The sequence below is a fragment of the Xiphophorus maculatus genome, chromosome 4 (assembly GCF_002775205.1).
Source record: "Xiphophorus maculatus strain JP 163 A chromosome 4, X_maculatus-5.0-male, whole genome shotgun sequence".
Classification (NCBI taxonomy): domain Eukaryota; kingdom Metazoa; phylum Chordata; class Actinopteri; order Cyprinodontiformes; family Poeciliidae; genus Xiphophorus; species Xiphophorus maculatus.
Window position 1 is genome coordinate 33,609,365 of NC_036446.1, and position 18,818 is coordinate 33,628,182.

General features: G+C 39.7%; 1 protein-coding gene across 3 annotated transcripts; it reads right to left on the reverse strand.

Annotated features, from left to right (window-relative positions):
• Positions 1–271: 271 nt before the first annotated feature.
• vstm2b (V-set and transmembrane domain containing 2B) lies at positions 272–18,629 on the reverse strand. Of its 3 annotated transcripts, none has more exons than XM_023331712.1 (6): positions 17,972–18,629; positions 15,549–15,879; positions 15,082–15,254; positions 13,768–13,797; positions 12,923–13,358; positions 272–3,051 (listed from the first exon to the last, which is right to left on the reverse strand). In XM_023331712.1, exons 2-6 carry the CDS (start codon positions 15,619–15,621, stop codon positions 2,963–2,965), a joined length of 801 nt encoding a protein of 266 aa, XP_023187480.1. In that variant the 5' UTR covers positions 15,622–15,879; positions 17,972–18,629; the 3' UTR covers positions 272–2,962. The 3 variants fall into 3 exon arrangements, with proteins under 3 accessions (XP_023187480.1, XP_023187479.1, XP_023187482.1); XM_023331711.1 differs by having other exon boundaries at positions 15,549–17,617; XM_023331714.1 differs by lacking the exon at positions 15,549–15,879.
• Positions 18,630–18,818: the final 189 nt, after the last annotated feature.

Sequence of the window (18,818 nt, forward strand, 5' to 3'; positions counted from 1 at the left end):
TTTGAAAACATATTGTCAGCTTTGGTGACAAGAGTAAATACATTAGCTGATTATTCTCCACTAGGGTGTGTCTAATGCACAGGTGTCAAACTCCAGTCCTCGAGGGCCGGTGTCCTGCAATTTTTAGATGTGCCACAGATACAAAACACTGGAATGAAATGGTTTAATTACCTCCTCCTTGTGTAGATCAGTTCTCCAGAGTCTTAATGACCTAATTATTCTATTCAGGTGTGGTGCAGCAGAGGCACATCTAAAAGTTGCAGGACAGCGGCCCTTGAGAACTGGAGCTTGACACCCCTGGTCTAATGTAACTGGTTAGCTGAAATGGGAAAATATAGACCAGCAGAGGAAAGGGGAGGGTTAGGGTTAGGGTTAGGGGCAGACTAAGTAGGACTGAGTCATTTCATCGGAGAAACCCAATGTCTGTCAATAAAATTGACCAATGGGCTGTCGCGGGCAATTAATATAATATTTAATATACTTTTTTTTGTTAAATTATGGCAGTTTGGGGCCACTTCATTTATGGACATCAGTCTATTCGCCAGATGGCCACTCCTCCCCTGGATGGGAGTTCAAACTGAACTGTCTTTTCTTCTGTTCAATTTGCCAACCTGCCACAGGTTGGGCAAATTGGGTAAATTTGAACTTGCTCAAATTTACACGCCACTTCATTCTTTTACCAGCATTTTGCCAGTGGTACTAATTTCCACCCCTGGTCCAGAGTCTCTGTCAAAACCAAAGCATTGAGCAAGGGTCTGGTTTTTACCAGGGCAGTAGTCCCCTAAGGTACATCAAGTATTCAGTAAACACAAAGCATACTAATTCACTGTTTAATTACTTGGATCAATTGTAATGTACTGAATTGAAATTACATTTTTGTGCCTTGAGACATTTGTTGTGAATTGGTGCCACATCAATAAATTTAATTGAATTGTACTCTACTTATCACCTCACTAACTCTGCAGTTTAAAGATCTCCTTCCAGAAGCCCAACTTCATTGCAGTTCCCTTTAAACCTGCCCAGATCAGTGGCATAGTCCATGGAAGATGACATCAGCAACTCTCTTGTGGCTCTATCATCCACCATTCTTCCTCTTTCTTGGGTTCTTTTGAGATTAAAACAGATGGTTCTCTTCATCCATACTTTGGGTTGGCACTCTGGATATCTGAATGCTCGATCTACTCCACACTGCATGTGAAACATTGACCCTCCATGTATTGCAAAGTGTGGGTACACTAATGGTCCTAGTCTGGCCCCCAGGTTGGTTAGGGTGTTGGACCCTCTCAGCTGTGACTCTGTGTAGATAGTAGTCATTGTAACCCCGTCATTGAGATACAGCAGATCTAAGTCCAGAGAGAATTTGGCTGTTTCTAGAAAATCAGTTTCTGGCTAAGAAATTGTAACAAGAATTTGTCTTAGGAACCGGAAGGTGTGCAAGCACCTCCTGATGGGACTATGACATGCACACATCTCACGATCTATGGTAATGCATGATGAAATGGTATGAGTGATGCAGCACTCATCAGTCCATCACTCTGGATTATGGCATTACTCCAGATGCTGCCATCTCTGATGTTCTGTGAATCACAGTCAGTCCATGAAACATTAAACCAAAGTTGCTGAAGACTTTGTGCAAAGAGACACAACGTGTTGCTAACAGTTCAGTATCTGTGCCTAGATGGCAGGCATGACCTGCGGTACCATGATGCTTGATTATTTGGTTTGCCCAAATAATCTTTGGGCAAACCATGCTGAGCAACTGGACAAAACAACTGAATGACATCATGACAAGGGGAACCTGTTCAAGCGTTAGTGAAGCTGTTTAATGTGTCTATGAGACATCTGATGTGCCTGCTAAAGTCAATTCATTGTTCTGATGGGCTGTTTGATGCTTTTCATTCCAATTCTGGTGTTGTAACCTATCTGTTCTACTAACCTTTCCACCCCTGGCAGCTCCTTGGAATACATGGTCAGTGGCATGCTTGTGTACCTAATTAAACGAAACTGAACTTAACTCATTTCTGAGTGTCATAGCAATGCCAAATGTTCACTGAAAACTGATGCATAATCACAAAGTTTCTCTCATATAAAATGGTTACTGCAGAGAAGTACTGAGGTAAAGGAAACACCAAAGAAAGGATGGGTGATATCTCATCTTGTGATTCAAGGAAAGACATTAACTTAATATGTTTGTAATATTTTATTATATTAGCCTTCATCTAAATAGCTGGTGCAAATTATCAATAAATCTATGTGTCAACGAGATGAAGTGTGTCACTGATCACCATAAGTTCAATAAAAAAAAGACATTGTAGGAAGTATTTGATAATAACAATACTAAGGTGCATCTTGCTGAAAATGTGTTATCACAAATTTGTTTTCATTGTGGAACAGAGTAATGGGAAGACTAGTGTAAATGTATTTGTGGAGAAATGGGTAGACGTTAAACTCAAACACATTTTGAACAGTAGGTGTGTTTACTGAGGAGGTGTGATGAAGCTGTGGAGAAATAGACATCAGAAATGATATGCCATGCTAATTAAACTTCAGTCTTTAGAGAAAATAAGAACAAAGAATGGTGGAAGTCTCTTGTCCCCAAAACAATGAATATGAGCATCCCCTTACAGATGAAGAGCTGGCTTTCAGTCCTCTGATGGTCACACAGTGGAGAGGCTGACAAGAACATGAGAAAGTGTGAAGCAGACCACATCCATTCTGCTGCTCTGGCTCCATGTGGAACTGTACTGATGCTGTCTTTATTCTCTAAGCTGGTGTCTCTTGTCCACATTCTTAACAGTCACCGGTCCTGCTGCTACATAAACATGGCAGATCTGTCTCCCATCTGTGCTTGGCTCCCACAGCTGGACCCGTCTCTCCCTGCTGGTCTCTGATTGTTGCTTGGTTTCAGTTTGGTTTTGAAAGTGAAAACCTGCAAGCCCAACTGCAATTCTGCAGAGTTTCTTCAGTGGGCCAACAGTATAAATATGAGTTTATGCAAGAAAAGAAGAGTGATGAAGCAGAGAGGGTCCATAGTGCTCATCATGCTACTGGCTGAATGAAAGACAAAGACAAGGGAAAAGCATTAGAACACACTGAAATGATGTGAGTCAACTTTACACTGTCTCTACATTAATGAGAAACAAACACTGCGTTAGGATCCTGAGTTGTTTTAAATTTTTTTAATTATTCTTTGTTCCTTGGTCTCTTTCTTTCTGTACTTCTGTTTTACTTTAGTTCTGTCCTTCTTTGTGATTTATGTTTATTTCTTGTGTGTAGTTATATTTTGTTACTGTAGTTTAATTTTTGTCTAGTTATTCTTTAGTGTTAGATTTATTTCCTGTTCTCTGTGTACTCTCCCTCATCCCCTGTAGTACTCTCTCTTTGTCTCTCTCTCTCACACTCTCCTCAGTCTGCCTTCTGCTCTCTCCCTTCACACCCAGAACCCTTTTCTAATCAGTCATCCGTTCCTTCTTTAGTAATCAACCTCCCCAGTATATATAAAACTCATTCTCAGTTCCTCCTTGCTGGTTCCTCCTGTCAATACCTGTTAAATCATGTCCAATCCCACTACCTCCCTGTTGTTCCTGTTATTTTTGTTCTACTCATTGTCTAACGAAATGCTTACTTTAATGTCTCCTATGAATCTATTAAAAGTGATGTATCATTGTATTCTTTCTCTTTAATTTATTTTTTTACAGTTCAGCATCACGGATTAATTTAGAAAAAACTTTCTGATGGAGTTAATCATGATATTGATCATAAAGCTATTAGGAGTGTCTGTGCAGGTGGGTTTCCTCTGTTATTTTTGTATTTAGTGTCATCTGCTTTGTAAAAAGAAGCCAATTCAATTCAATTCAAAAATACTTTATGAATCATAGAGGGAAATTAAATGTTAGAACTCATGTTATCCAGCTTTCTTCAAAATGTTGTTGTGGATGCTGGTGACTTTGGGCCGGGACGATCTCAGGAAAAAGAGCAAAATCTCCACCACTTGGTTTTTCAGTGAAACATGATCTGCCAGTTTCTGCTAAATAATGACAAGCCACCTGATTAAAGCAGCAGACAGATTTCAACTTGTCTGCTACTTTAATAATTGACAATTTATTAATTATTACTTAATTATTAATTCACAAATTATTAATTCTTTATAAGCTAGCAAAATGAAAAACAAGCTAGAATAGAGTATCTTTCTGGAATGAGTTAAGCTAATTCTCAATTCATGAGGAACAGATTTTTAACAGCATAGTTCACAATCAGCACTCTATATGGGAAGTCTGGGTTCATCACAGGGCAACATAAAAACACAGGACAACAAACCTGCAGTCACATAGTAGTAAATTAGCAAATTAGAGTGGCTACTTGAGCTAAAATGCAGAGTCCTGGATGATGGGGAAGCTGGGAGAAACCACACATGCATGCAGAGACGGGCCCTGGCTGGGATCTTCTTGTTACCGGGCAACTGATTAAATATCTGCATTATCAGAGCAATTCTTCATTCCTGTCTAAGTTTAGCAAATGAAAAGTTGAGTTCTGGAACAAGAATTGGCATAGTTTGAACTTTGTCTAAGTCCAGCAGATACTCAGGTACCACTACACATGATAGAATGAATGAAATGAGGGGAAATTATAAATTATTTCAAGATTTCACACTCCTAAAATATTACTAGAAAAATTTGATACAACAAATCCGTACTTTGAAAGGTAAGGATTTGTAATGAGTGGGAGCTTAATAAATCTATGTGCTTTACCAAGACAGATGACAGAAGTGGATGTGTCAGTAGCAGGAATGTCATCCAGACGCTCCCTGACTCATCCATGTAATATATAAAACACATGACTTGATCATAATTCCTCTTATGTTTCAGATGAAGTGTCCCAGAGAGCATATCAAAGCATTGCCTTTACACACACGCACACGCACACGCACACACGCACACACACACACACACACACACACACACACACACACACGCACACACGCACACACGCACACACGCACACACACACACACACACACACACACACACACACACACACACACACACACACACACACACAGATAGAGGACTGAAGCAGCTGCCAAGTGAGATTCAACACAGCAGCTAAATACAGCATTGCTGCTGTCAGTCTGATTGTGTCTCTCTGTGCAACATTTGTCCTCTTCCCAGACTACAAAACCTTCACTAATGCATTATAGTAAAAGGTTTTTTAAATGATATTCATAGATTCAGTGTCCAACTATAATAATGCTATAATAAGACTCATCAAGGTCTTTTAATCACAATGAATTTAAATGCTAAAGTTAAAGTTAAATTTTATATTATATTAAAGTTTTAATTTTGGTTGTGTTAAAAAGGATTCTTTGGAGAATACATTTTTAAAAAACCAATCAAGTAACAGGATATTTTCCTTTTTTTCAAAGTACATATTTGGTAGTGCTGATTTTGTTCAAATTGAAAGTAGCAAATGCACAATTCTCAATGTGACTTTCTGTTAATTAGATAATGCTTAACAGGTTGAGTTATTGAGCCGATGTATTAAAATTAGCTTTTTTTCATATCTCTGATCATTCATTTTGTGTTGCAGTTATAAATTGTAGATATTTCTGAAGTCATCTACATTTTGGTGTTCCTCATGGGTCTATTTTGGGGCCCTTATTATGGTTTACATGCTCCCTGCTAGGTCAAAGTTAGGGATGAATCATCAGTCATGAAGGTGTGCTACCTACAGAAACACTGTGTTTTGAGCTATTCTTATATATTTCCAAATACTTCATTTCCTATTGAGCAATTCAACTGAAGCTTCAATGCAGTTTGATGGGTTTCTTAAGCTACTGATTAGAATCAATACAGGTAAATGTACCTGAAATAGTAGTTAGTTGTGTTTGCACATGGTCTGTGTAAGAGCCAGTTAATGGGAAATTCATATAGAATAATAATTTAGATTAAAAATGTATAAATATGCTTAATTTAATTTTAAGAAATCCATGATGAGTATATTTTCTAGAATGTATAACTTAGTTAATATAAAGGGATACTTTTATTGTGAAAAGTAATTTTGGCTTCCACTACGTAATGCATAACATTAATATTGCCCATATGCACGTTTGAGGGCAGATTGCAGTTGGATACGGTGGAAGCAACACAATTTTTTGACCAATCTGTACCGAGCCTTTCATTTTTCTGTAAGTGTACTTTTGGAGTTCTTTAAGTAAACATCATAAAAGAAGACTTGGTTTCAGTCGAGTGATTCAAATATTTGTTGTTAGACAAACTGCAAAGGTGGTACAACGAACTTTTGGGACGCAGAGTGCCACTACAGTCTGGTTCTGTCATTGATCTTATTTGTCCAAATAGTTGAATCTTAATATATTTATTATCAGTTTTCGAGCATGTTTGGTTTTTTTGAAAAAAAAAAAAAAAAAAATCATCCTCTTTCTACATCTTGACTCTTACAGCCAATACAGAGTGTGTAAGAACACAGAAATGTGTTCTCTCCTCCAGGAATGTAAATCTCTTTCTGTTTTTGCATCGTTGGGAGTTGTTGAAGCTGTTTCCTGACACAACATCTAAGCCAAAACCTTTTTTTCTTGTGTGCCTTCAGACGACTTTTATATATAAATACTGCAATTTAATGGATTTGTGAGAATATGTTGAGTTCTACATTTGAGTTCTTCTGAAGCATGAAACATCATGGACAGAACAAACTTTCTTCTTGCCGCCTCGGTGAAAGAGCAAACTTTCCCGTGGGAGCAGAAAACTGTTCTGTTCATTAAATTAGAAAATATTTATTTCAGCTACTAAATGAAACATGATTCTAGTGACTAGATATGTACATCCACATCAGAATGCCACATCAGAATTGAATGTTAAGTATAGTTAACTTTGCACAGCAGTAGTTACATAATCATGAAAGTTGACATTAAGAATGAAGAAATTAAAAATAAGCGATAAAAATAGCAGTCCAAAGATGGCTGGCATTTTATCTCAGGTCAGCTGTCAGGAACCACCACTCAAATATAATGACATTCATCTGTGCAACTATTGCCACCTAAAAGTACAGTGAAATGGGGATGATAGATGCCAAAGGCTATTGGGCTAACATCAGCAAGCTGAAACTGAGAATATGTTGAGTTCAGCTTGATCAGACAGAGAGCAGACTGTCCTGTGTGTTTCCACCAGATCGTTTTGTTAATCTGTCAACTAAAAACTCTGAATCAGGACCTCGGGGACTCTGTCTGTGAAGCTAATGCTAATGTTAGCATAAAATGTGCTCTAGTCTTGTGGAGAATGTGTCATTTGAGCCTGCAAGTCCACTCAGTGCTTTTTATTCAGTTTTAGCGTTGTAGTTAGTCAGCAGTTGTTTCTAAATTCAGTTGAGCCTTTGTGTTCTTAAAATACCAGGACAAGTTGACAACTTAGGTGAAGCTTTTCATTTTTACCAGAGATAAATGATTCACCATGTTGCCCTGACTGATGTGGATCTTCATGGAGACAGACAACTTGCTCTCCAGATGTTTGTACCCTAAACAGAGCAGGGTACAGTAGTAATGGATTAAAGAGGAAAGATAAAAATGTGAGAGGTACTTTGAGACACACAGCAGCCCGTCTCTCCTACACTGCTCTTTCCTCCCAGCACTTTTGTGACAATCAGATGACGTTGCAAAAAAGTAACAGTTCCTGTATTTTTTTTAGCAGAACCTTCCATGATTGCTCACTGTGTCAGAGGTTATTTTCCAGGGACCTGTGAGCTGAAATAACCCTTCAGTTTTGCCAGTTGATCTGATGACAAACACTTCCAAATCACCGTTCAGAGGAAAAACTGCTGAAGACACTTCTCCTGACCAATCAAAGCATTCACAGAGGAAGTTTTCCTGCGTTTCATTCAGGTTGTGCTACTGGCTGTCCTCATGAAGCGTGTTGGAGAACAGGTGTAATAACAAAAAGATGAAGCTAAAAATCACTATGCTGGAGGTATAATAATAATAAGAGAACGTTTCAATATGAAACAACTCAACAATAAAAACTTTTAAATATCACTAAATATAAATATCTAAACAGATGTATTTAACTCTCATCCCTCCACATGTTTTCCAATCTTAAATCCAATCTAACATGACATTTTGGGAATAAGTGACATTACTGACCTGACCAAACATTATACACTAAGGTACGCCCATTATAATTTATTACAAAGTTAATATGTCCGTCGTAAAGGGACGTTGAGTTGGGGGGAACTCTTCCTCACAGGACGGTTCTTTTTATTTGCTTTATCTTCAACATCCATGTGGATCTATGATGTTTTTTGTTAATGTTCAGTTTTGTTTAAGTACCCTAATATTAAACTTTAGTCGTGGTGTTTTGTGTTTTGGTTTAATTGCATAAGTATTGTCAGCAGTCTGGCTGCATTAATCTGTCCCATTCAATTTGTGGAACATGCAGCAGAAGAATAACATCTTCACCAGCTTTTCCTTCTGTAGGCTTTACAGACACGCTGCAGTGCATCACAACATAATGGTGTGTTGGTGCACTGGAATCACTTAGTAATTATGCAGCTCAAAATATGCACTGCTGTAGGATATATTATATTTTAATATTTTTACTCAGTATTCTTTAAATGTTAGAAATATTTGCCTTCTATAACTGTATTTATGCCTTCCTTTTTGATGTGTTTGTGTCCCAGTTTGCACCTGTTTTTCAAACATCCTCAATACAGACGCAAAACACCAATACAATCTGGTTAGGTTTAATAAATTGCAGATGGTAAGTCATTATATTTGTATTTCCCTCTCCCAGTGTTTTGAACTTTTTTTCTTGTGCCTGCTATTCTCCACAGGACTTGCTGATGCAGTCCCGTGTGCACGTTGATCAGGTTTGCACCTGTTTATGTACACGTAAACTTTCTGAAAATAAAAAGGGTTAGGGTTCTAGCAAAGTCTCATTGCCAGACAGCTGCTGCTGTACGCTGTGAGGTAACAACTCTCTACAGCTCAGTTGGAAGGTCCACATTAAAAAATGAAACATCAACATTCACATGCAGATGAGTTGTTGTCTGGTTGTGATTAATGGATGCTGATAGAGGAGCAATTCAGTTCATTAAATAAGAAAACAAATCATGACAAGGAAGCCTAATGATGTCTTCTGATCCATAAACAGAGAACAATAGATTTTTTATCCATAAAAATCCACAATTAGTGGCAAAGCCAACAAGTGAACTGCCATGTTCATGCAGCACATCGTAAAACAGTAAAAGAAGAGGAGTGGGGGAGGAAACTGCTGATTCATAAGCCACAATAATTTATGTGGATCAAAGAGGGCAGCGCAGGATCATCTGGATAAGGATTAAAGCAAAGACCATGATCAGCCATTTTGGTTCAGTTGCCTACAAATCTGTGCTCCAAGTTACACTAGGTCACTTTTGTTTTGACCGATATTTGCCAGAATATACAGTATGCATGCAAACATTAGAGATGCAGCTGCCAGGAAACAAAGAGGAGACATGGATGAAGTTAGAGGACATGGAGGAGAAGCCAGAGTTAGATGGAGGAGGATGACTCACTGTGGTGAGATATGAAGAGAGATATGAAATTTGCTGCTATCTAAATAGCTGGAAAGTTGTGTTTTCTCTCTTGTCGTTGACCAATCACTTTATCATAGATTGTAATATTTTTAAAGATGCATAATAGCCACTAATTTAATATTTTTTATGATGTTCGACCAGTATCACCTGGGAGGGGGGCAAGTATTGGAAATCAGCCTTCGCCTGCATTTGCATGCATTTCATCCCTGCATACTGTCCATCTTTAGCTAATTAAATTAAACAAATACATATTGTAAATAGATTCCATCCCATCATTCTTCATTGCTGCCTAAATCAACACCAATTGATGAGGCAGTAAAGGTTCCATCACTGCTGTCAGTCCCTGAAACTTAAGGCCAAAACTGTTGGGGCTGTAAGCGTTTATGCTCCGCTTCAGTAATCATCCAGAGCACAAATAACAGATGCAGGTTACATAAATGAACAGTGATCACATGGGAGCTGTATAGTCTTATTTTGGTACAGAGTTCAAATGTACACAAGATGATTTTTGTTCTGAGAAAAAAGATAAACCTTAGTATTTATTTTTGAAGATTTAGACAATTTTATTCCCAGGGAAAGGGGAAGTTTGATTGTTGGGGACCAATCTGATGAAATGAAAACACAAGTATTTAACAGTAAGGTATTTTCCATTTGCTGATTGAAACAGAGAATACCTACAACAAGTACAGCAGCAGAGTTCCAGGTCACACAAAACACCAACATCTCAAAGTGCCTGCATAAGTAGATATTGCTAAGTAAAAAAAATGGTTGGCAGGATCCTAGTTGAATAAATCTATTAGCTGTAAACACGTCAAATATTATTTCACAAAATAATATTTGTGAAATAAATATTATTTATTTCACAAATAAATAATTTGTGAAATCAATTATTTCACAAATTAATTTATTTCACTATGAACCCTGGAGAACCCCCTTCTTCTCCTGCCCTTCCCTGGTTATAAAATATCTGCCAATGATTTGCATCTATAGTTACTTTGATGTTAATACAAAGACTGAGAGAGACATGAGAGAACACAGATGAGTGTTAACATTCCCTTTAAATTCTGTCCTGTTTCATTAGTTCAGTTTATACTTGGATGTTGAACTTTTTTGTCAGAAATGATAAAATATGCAGAGTATGGAACGAAGGATTAGTGTACTTTCAACCCCATTCCTTGCCTTTGCAATAAAATATTATTTCCCCCAGAGCTGTTTCTAGTGCTTCTTCTGAGTAGCAACAGAAGCAGTGTCCTGGTTACCGATAGCAACCCACTGCACAGCATACTCCAACAATAAACAAAGTGAACCACTAGTGCAGCCTGCTGAAAACTGGACGAGCTAACATCAGTCCCACTGACATCTAACAATAGCCAGCTTGCATCAAGAGGTGATAGAACTTTAACAGTGCTAGTGCTAACGGTACAGTTGAAGTAACAGGAGATGATTGAACTGCAGACCTGTGTAAAACATATTTTCTGGAATGAAGTAAACAAAGGCGTACATTGATATTTTTCAAAATAAAAGTAGTTTAAAAAAAAATAAAAAAAACTCTCCAAAAACTGTAGCTAAAATGAGAACTGGTCATGTCAGTGGGAGCTGCTGCTCCTGCTCTGACCCCTGGAAGGGCTTCAGCACACAGGGCAGCACCTTTCACTGGCCTCAGTCATCCAGCAACACACAGAAACAAGATGGAGGCATGAACACCTGAGTGAGCCAAGGCTGGATCCATCATGACAACTTACAGCAGTGGTGCACAAACTTTGTGTCCCTGGGGCCACAACTGGCAAGTTTCAGCAGGCCACACAATTCATTTACTAAAAACTGCAAAAATGTGTTTATTCTAATTTTTCTTTAATGAAACCTATAAATTGTTAAAGACTCAAAACATAAAAAAGCGTTTTTATTTAAAAAAAAAAAAAAAACAACAACTAAAAACAGACAATATCAACAATTTTGGGTGTCATTAGTTATCTTCTATTTTTTTGGCTACATTTTTAATGTTCTTAACTTGTGGCTGGGGGACTGATCAAAATCATTTCAAGGGCCACAAATGGCCCCCGGGCCACACTTTGGACACTCCTGATCTTTAGTATTTTAATATCTGTTTGATTTTTCTCCCAGACTGGTGGCTCTTTGCCTCAGCAGCCTGCCGGACAAAAATCTACAAGCCTGCTTAGAGTTTTAATTATTTGTGAGCATGCTCCAAAAAACAGAAGTAGGGCAGGAGAAAGCAATGAGGTGGTAGATTACAACCCTCAGCCTCATACCATCTGCTCTGCTGCTGGCACAGGTGGATAGAAATAGGTTGCAAACATTTATATACAAGTGAACTACAGCTTTCCTCCTTGACCAAAAGGTTTGAAATGTGACAGAGTTCTGGAAAAGGTCTGCATGAAGAAAGATTCATGCAGATTTAGCGCCTGCGTTTCACTACAACTCAAAGCTAACAAGCTCTTATCAAGGTAACAAAGGCACACATTAAATTTTATTTTCTACAACAGAACAAGAGCAGACAGAACAACGTAGTCACACTATTTGTTGAGTGTCGGCGTATGTGTGTGTGTGTGTGGGGGGTGGGGGGGGGGGTTGAATTTGATACATTGCGAGGACCATTTTTCCAACAATTGTGGGGATCGCAAGCCCCTTATGGGGCCCAAAGCCTGGGCCCCAAGCACTAAGGTGTGAATTGAGCTTAGGTTAGGTCGGGGTTAGGCATGTACTGGTACAGGGTGGGTCCCCAAATTTGTCCATGCTATGGCCCCCAAACAGCAGAAGAATCTGGCCTGGGACCCCTTTACAAACACACAGACAATGCTTCAAAATATGTAAAGAAACATCAACTTTTTGAATTTTTTTATCACTTTTACTCACTACTCAATAGTTATTGCCTCAGACCTTCTGATTTTGGTTGAACATGAGGTCTCAGGGGTCTCTGGCTTGTCTAGAAGCTATACTAGCTTGAGGAGGAAAGCAGCTGGATAAATTTGACTGGCTGCCAATCAGAAAGATGAGAAATAATGGCAAATAGATGGCAAATAATATTTTAATTAATTATCTTAACTCATATTTTATAATAATGATTGAAAAACAGATAAGAGTTTGTGATAAAAAAGAGGATGAAAAATTATGATTAAAATTGATTAGATTACATTTGGAATAAACTGGTTTAGTGTAAGGCTCATGGTTTGGTTTAAGAAATGAATGAAAATGAATGAGAGCCGACACAAAGTCCTTGTGAAAATAGAGAGATGAACTGTGTGTGTGTTTCTGGTTATCCAGATATCTGGTGATAATCTTGGTACTGCGGCTCTGTTTCAGGCCCAGTCGACCTTCCAGTACTCACCAGCTCTGTCCCAGAGGACTGCTGCGCTCCCCGCCAGCTGGGAGGCGGCGGACTTGGCCACTGAGGTAGTAGTGGTGGACGACACGGAGGGCAGGAGGTCAGACTGGACCAGCTGAGGAACCCGTTGCTTCTCCTGCCCTTCCCTGGATCCTCCTGTCAGTCCTTGGCTAGGTTTGGAAGTGACTCCTCCCACTTGGCCCCCTCCCAGAGCTGCATTGGTATTCCTTAGCGACCAGCGGTTCTGAATGTGTGACACAGCCTCCTCTGCCACCATGCCGCCTCCCGCAGTGATGGTCAGCGTAGCATGAACTGTAAAGTCCTGATCCTCTTCAGCCCACAGATCAGACACACGGCACTCATACACCCCCCCATCCTCCTTCTTCACTTTAGACAGGCTGAGGCGGTGGGAGATGGCGTTCCCCTGAACACGCACAGTCTGAAAGCCCAAGGCAGAGACATGTGGAAGTATTACAAAACTGGCTAATGTTTGGATAACAGCTGGTTTTAGGAGCCATTAATCATGGGCTTAATGAGCGTTGCTCTTCATGTTCTGACTGGGTGGAAGGAGGGAGGCTCCAGCATCAAATCATGATACTTTGTTGACTGACAGTCATTCTCACAAAACCTCAGAATGAACCTTTTCCTTGACTAAAATATAACAACTGGACCTGAGCAAGTTTAAAAGTAGGAGAAAAGTTATGTTAGCAGAAATGGGTAAATAAAGAATGAAATGAGGCGCTGATGCCAAATCTCAAACTCATCTCTTTAATAAACATAGTTACTGTTTACTTGGAGCGATATTTTTCTAGCTTGTTTTGCTCAGTTTTATAAAAGTGGTCACTTACACTTATTTTTGTAGCTTCTCTTAAGCTGCCCTGAAACGACAGAAGCATATTGAATTAAACAGAAACAGTTTGTACATAAATAAAAACAAACAAACAAACAAAACCTAAAGACCTTGTTGAAGGAATTTCAAACTGGATTTGCATTTTGTTAACTGGAAACAACAACAGAAGAAATGTTGCAGATGTGACTGTATCTCCCAGACCAATGAGTTGGCAAAAAAATCTAATCCAGTTTATTTGTGACGGTGCAGGGAAGAGTATCTTGCTGCAGCATCTCATCATTATGCCATCAAGTGGAGGGTCTGAATGTGATGGTTACTGATACAAGGGCCCTTCCTGCAGTCAGGATGGTATTGTCCTGGTACTCACTTGTCTCAGGTCAAACAGATGCAGCAACAGTGGAACATATGACAATGTTAGGATGGAGATAAACTGGAAAGCTGTTGTCTTGGAACAACTGCTTAAAGGGGCAGTATTATGTATTTTCCAGGATCATAGTGCCATCTTATAGCACAATTGAGTAACTATGTTACCTTCAATTAGCATAAAAATGTTTTTTTTATATCAAATATGATTTAAAATAAATTTGACCTTATTATTTCATGCCTTGACATTGGACCTTTGTCTCTTTGAAAATTCCTGCTCTTTCTGAAACTCCACCACCAGGAAGTCATGACAACATGGCTGCTCTATTAACCCTTTAACAATGTTTTTCTCAGCGTTGCTCTGAGAAGCAGTTTGTATAATGAGATCAGCAGATCGAAGTTTCACCAGGTGTTTGCTAATAGATTCTGGCTAGAAGGAGCTGAATTTAAGAGTCACAAAGACGGGGTGGCCTGTGAGGCAGACGCTCAGTAGCTTGGAAATGTTTTGCACAACTGAATGGTTGCCATGGAAATTAAAGGATTTCTCAAACATGCATGAAAGAAACAAAGCAACATTTCAGGTATGTTTATAATGAGGGAATAACATTATAACATGACGTAAAGCTAAAAAAAAATCAATCTTACATAATCCTGTCCCTTTAAACAGGTTAAAGCTTCAAACACTAAAAACTGTCTGGACTTTCTTAATCTATAGAGATACTGTATATTTTGTGGTAGGGGGCATACTGTTGCTGAAGATATGTTTAAAAATGTCAAAATGATCCATAGTTATGAAAGCTGAAACTGGTAGCTATTTGATCTATTTTCTATATTTTTAGAAGTTTGTCAGAAGTCTAAAAGTAGACCTGTTATTTTGGGGAACACGTTTCTTGGGACATGTTTGACATGTCTTAGGAATGTCTGACGGACCAGGCGGGGCTGCAGGTACCTTGGCCCTGTTCTGCAGCTCATCAGGTCCTTCTTTGGGGCCGTCCATCTTGATGTACCACCACTGAATTTCCAAAGACATGGGAGCAGAGCTGAGGGCTTTGAAGGCGCAGGGCATCTCCACGTCCTCTCCTTCCCCAACACTCACATCCTTCGGGACTTCAGTGAACGTGGCTTCGGTTCCATGCATGAAGAGGAAAACAGTAGATGCATAAGTAGCTTTTAACTGAAACTGGATCTATTTACTTTCTGAAAATCCAACACTATACCTCCACTTCTCCTGACTTTGCTATTCTTAAGCTTTATTATCACAATAAATTTGTCTCTACTTTATCAAATCAAGCCATTAGAACAAAAGCAATTTGATGTGCTTTGACGCTACAGCAGACTGTGTCGGCTAAGATTTACCATTAGAAGAGAAGCTCTGGCTGGTGCAGGTTGTTCTACTGTCTGCTTCAAGTTACTCACCATCTGCATATATCACCAAGGGGGAATTGAGAATGAAATAATAGATGAGTCTGTAGAGTCTGGACTTTTCCATGTCACAGGGAGGCTGGCACTTTCACGGCAGACATGAAAAGGTCATGGTGTGAACCTGGAAGCAATGGGACCCGTCAGCTCCAATAAGTGGGAATGCAGACTGAAGCCCAGCAGCAACATGTAGCTGCCCTGACACCCGGAGCTGAACACTCAGTCCACCCACACTTCAGCCCGGCAGCAGAGGGGCTGGAAGCAGAGGTGCAGGAAGGCGGCTTTAATCTCCTGCTGATCCAGTTGGCTGGGTTATTCCCCACCGAGCCTGTGGGAGGACACAGATCAGTTCCCTACGGTCAGCGGCGCTCCATCATCAGCCCGACGCCCCGCTGCAGGAAGCCTCTCCTGGGCTGGGCTCAGATCCAAACCCCATCACATCTCTGGCTCCAGAGAGAGCAGGGAGAGGCAGCAGCGTGGGGCTGCAGCAGGCTGAGACCGGGGAGGAGAACTTCTCCCTGCTGATAATCTGAGTGTGTCCTCACTGCTGTTGTCACGGCGCTGGAGTCCTCCCACTGCTCTGAGCTCAGCTCTCTCTCCTCTGCAGGCAGCCTGTGGTCTAAGCACACTGTTCTCCTCCTTACTTAACTGGGACTCTAGCACTTCTGATGACATCTGATCACCCACGGCTCATACCAACAAAAAAGAATATTTCAGATGATGTACACTTTTCGAAAAGCTGTATTTTTTAGGGAATATTTTTGAAACAACTCCAGAGTTCTCAGCCAATGAAAAATGTTAATAAACCTGAGACTTCACATGTATCGAAGTTAAAAAGTAAGATTATAGCTTTCCTGTCTCTGTGCACAATTATTGAACAAGTGTGCATAATTACTGTGATTTTAAATTTTACTCAAATGTTACATACAGAGCTAAAAGGATTGCTAAATGCTTCTAATAATTATTCTGATACAATGAGCAAAAGGGCTACATGAGTAAAACTACAATAGCATTAACAAGCAAGTCTGCAAGATGTCTTGTCTCTTCCATGTGGGAGAGTAGCAGCTTATCTGTTGACAGCGACAGAAAACTGGTACGCATCAAGACATTTCTACACCTTTAAATCAGCTTTGACTCGAGGGGAATCAGTTCATGACAAACTGGTATAAATTATTTGGCGAGAATTCATGCCACAAGACTTGAAGAAAATACTATAACTATTACTATAACAGACCAGACTGGATTAATTAAAAATCAGAATGCTATAAGAGAAACCAACCATGGTTGCGATGTCTTTCTTTTGCATTAGTCCTCCTGTCTCTATCTGCCTTCATCTTTCGGGAAACAGCTGTGAACATGATTTAAGGGGATTCTCTTATTCTGCAGAATCATTGCCTTTTTATGAGATTTTACTTCAGATAATATGTCAGATCTTCAAAGCCCAGCTCTCATCTGCAGCCTTGCAACTTCCTCTGAGGCAAATGTATTATTAACATGACAGAAGCGAGGTGGCCTTTCACTGCCCTGCCATCATTAGCATTTATATAGACCTTGGACAGCAGGGCAGACTGGTGCACTGTGCAATTCACTCCAGCATGCTACAGCAGGAACATCGGTATAGCATTATGTATTCATAACTGGTGGGTATGCAGTCCAAGAGCTTCTTTCAGCTCCAGGAATGATACAGGAGCTGACTGCATAGGAAGTTAATCCTGCTAAAATCAATGCAGCTTCATAATGACAGTTGTGATACAATTTGGTATTAATACCAGGAGGCAGGCAGCACAAACTCAGCGCACAGTAAAATCAGTCCTTAGTTCAGACTAGTTCAACTTGAATGTCTAAATGTTGCCGTTTACTTCACATGTCTTCTTTAAGCATGCCCAGTATTTTTTGATCCGTTCTGTGACAGTGTTACAGCGCCACCGATTGGTGCTGTAACACTGCTCCAATCGGTGCAGTGTTACACCATACAGTACCTACTACAGCAGGGGTGGCGAACAAGTTAGACACAAAGAGCCGAAATCTTTAACTGTGAAAGTCCAAGAGCCACACCACGCGCTGACCTGCCAAGACAGACACACACACATGCGCACACAAACACACATAATTAAAACCATATATTTTTCTAATAACACACTCCTCTTCTTACAACATAACCCTCAAGTGTCCACCCTCAACACACACATCAAATGCAGCTTAGCCAGAGGTAATACAGCAACTACCCTGGAGGTCAGACACCTCCCTCTCCACACAGGCACTGCTCTCTCTATCCCTCGCTCTGACACACGCAACTAATGAACACACTTCAGATACATAGATAGGGCCTGTATAATGTAAATTGATCAATATTGAAATATTCACACAGGCATGTTTAGTCAAATGGTATTTTTTTCAAACTACATCACAGAGTTTCTTACCTTGCTGGAGGTGATGGGGTGATAATCTCAGTGGGATTTCTGGCATCTCTTGTTTCTAGTAATCCTCTGCAAATCAGGTTGGTATTCAGTTGTAGCCACTCGGAGCAGTTCCTTTACGTGAGTGTCAGTCAGAACGGACCGATGCTTGGACTTCACGTGTTTCAAGGTAGAAAACAGGGATTCGCAGACATATGTTGAGGAGAACATCGACAGCAGTTTGAGGGCGGCTCTTTTTTTTTAGCACGGGCAATATTCCATGCCACTTTATAGGATGCAAGTGTCACAGCTTCTCCACGCTTGGTCAATTGCTGAAACATTTGAGACTGTCTTTTTACCTGGCTTTTCAATGTGCTCAATTTTTGCTTCCGTAGTTCAGTACCTTTGGGGAAATCCTTGTCAATATTAGCATGGAGTGTGCTAAAATGACGCTGAAGGTTTGAAGCCTTGTAATGTGATATCGTGGTATCGCATAATAAACAGAGCGATTTGCCATTCCGTTCAATAAAAAAGTAAGCATCTTCCCATTCTTCCAGAAATGTCCTGTGTTCATCGTCATATTTTCGTTTAGCTTTGCATTTTGCCATTTTTACAAAGAAGGTAAGTCTGCGGTCTGCATGCATATAAAATGTTTACCTAATTTCCCGGCATGAGACGTAATCCGCGCATATGATTGGCGGTCACTTACGTCTCTTACGTCTCATAAAAAACACCCAATCTGTCAAATTAATTTATTAATTTTAAAATATTATTATTTGTTTTTAATAACCCCTGATGGATTTAAGTGTGTTTAAATATAAAAAAAAAGAAGAAAAGAAACATGAAACGAGGAAAGAGCCACAGTATATAG

Excerpts from the sequence above, each read along its gene's own strand:
- vstm2b (XM_023331712.1), bottom strand. The coding sequence starts at position 15,621 with ATGGAAAAGTCCAGACTCTACAGACTCATCTATTATTTCATTCTCAAT. Across the intron at positions 13,359-13,767 it reads GAGAAGCTACAAAAATAAGT|ACTGTGCGTGTTCAGGGGAA; the intron begins GTAAGTGACCAC and ends TTGGGCTTTCAG. Across the intron at positions 3,052-12,922 it reads AGTCCTCTGGGACAGAGCTG|CCAGTAGCATGATGAGCACT; the intron begins GTGAGTACTGGA and ends TCTTTCATTCAG.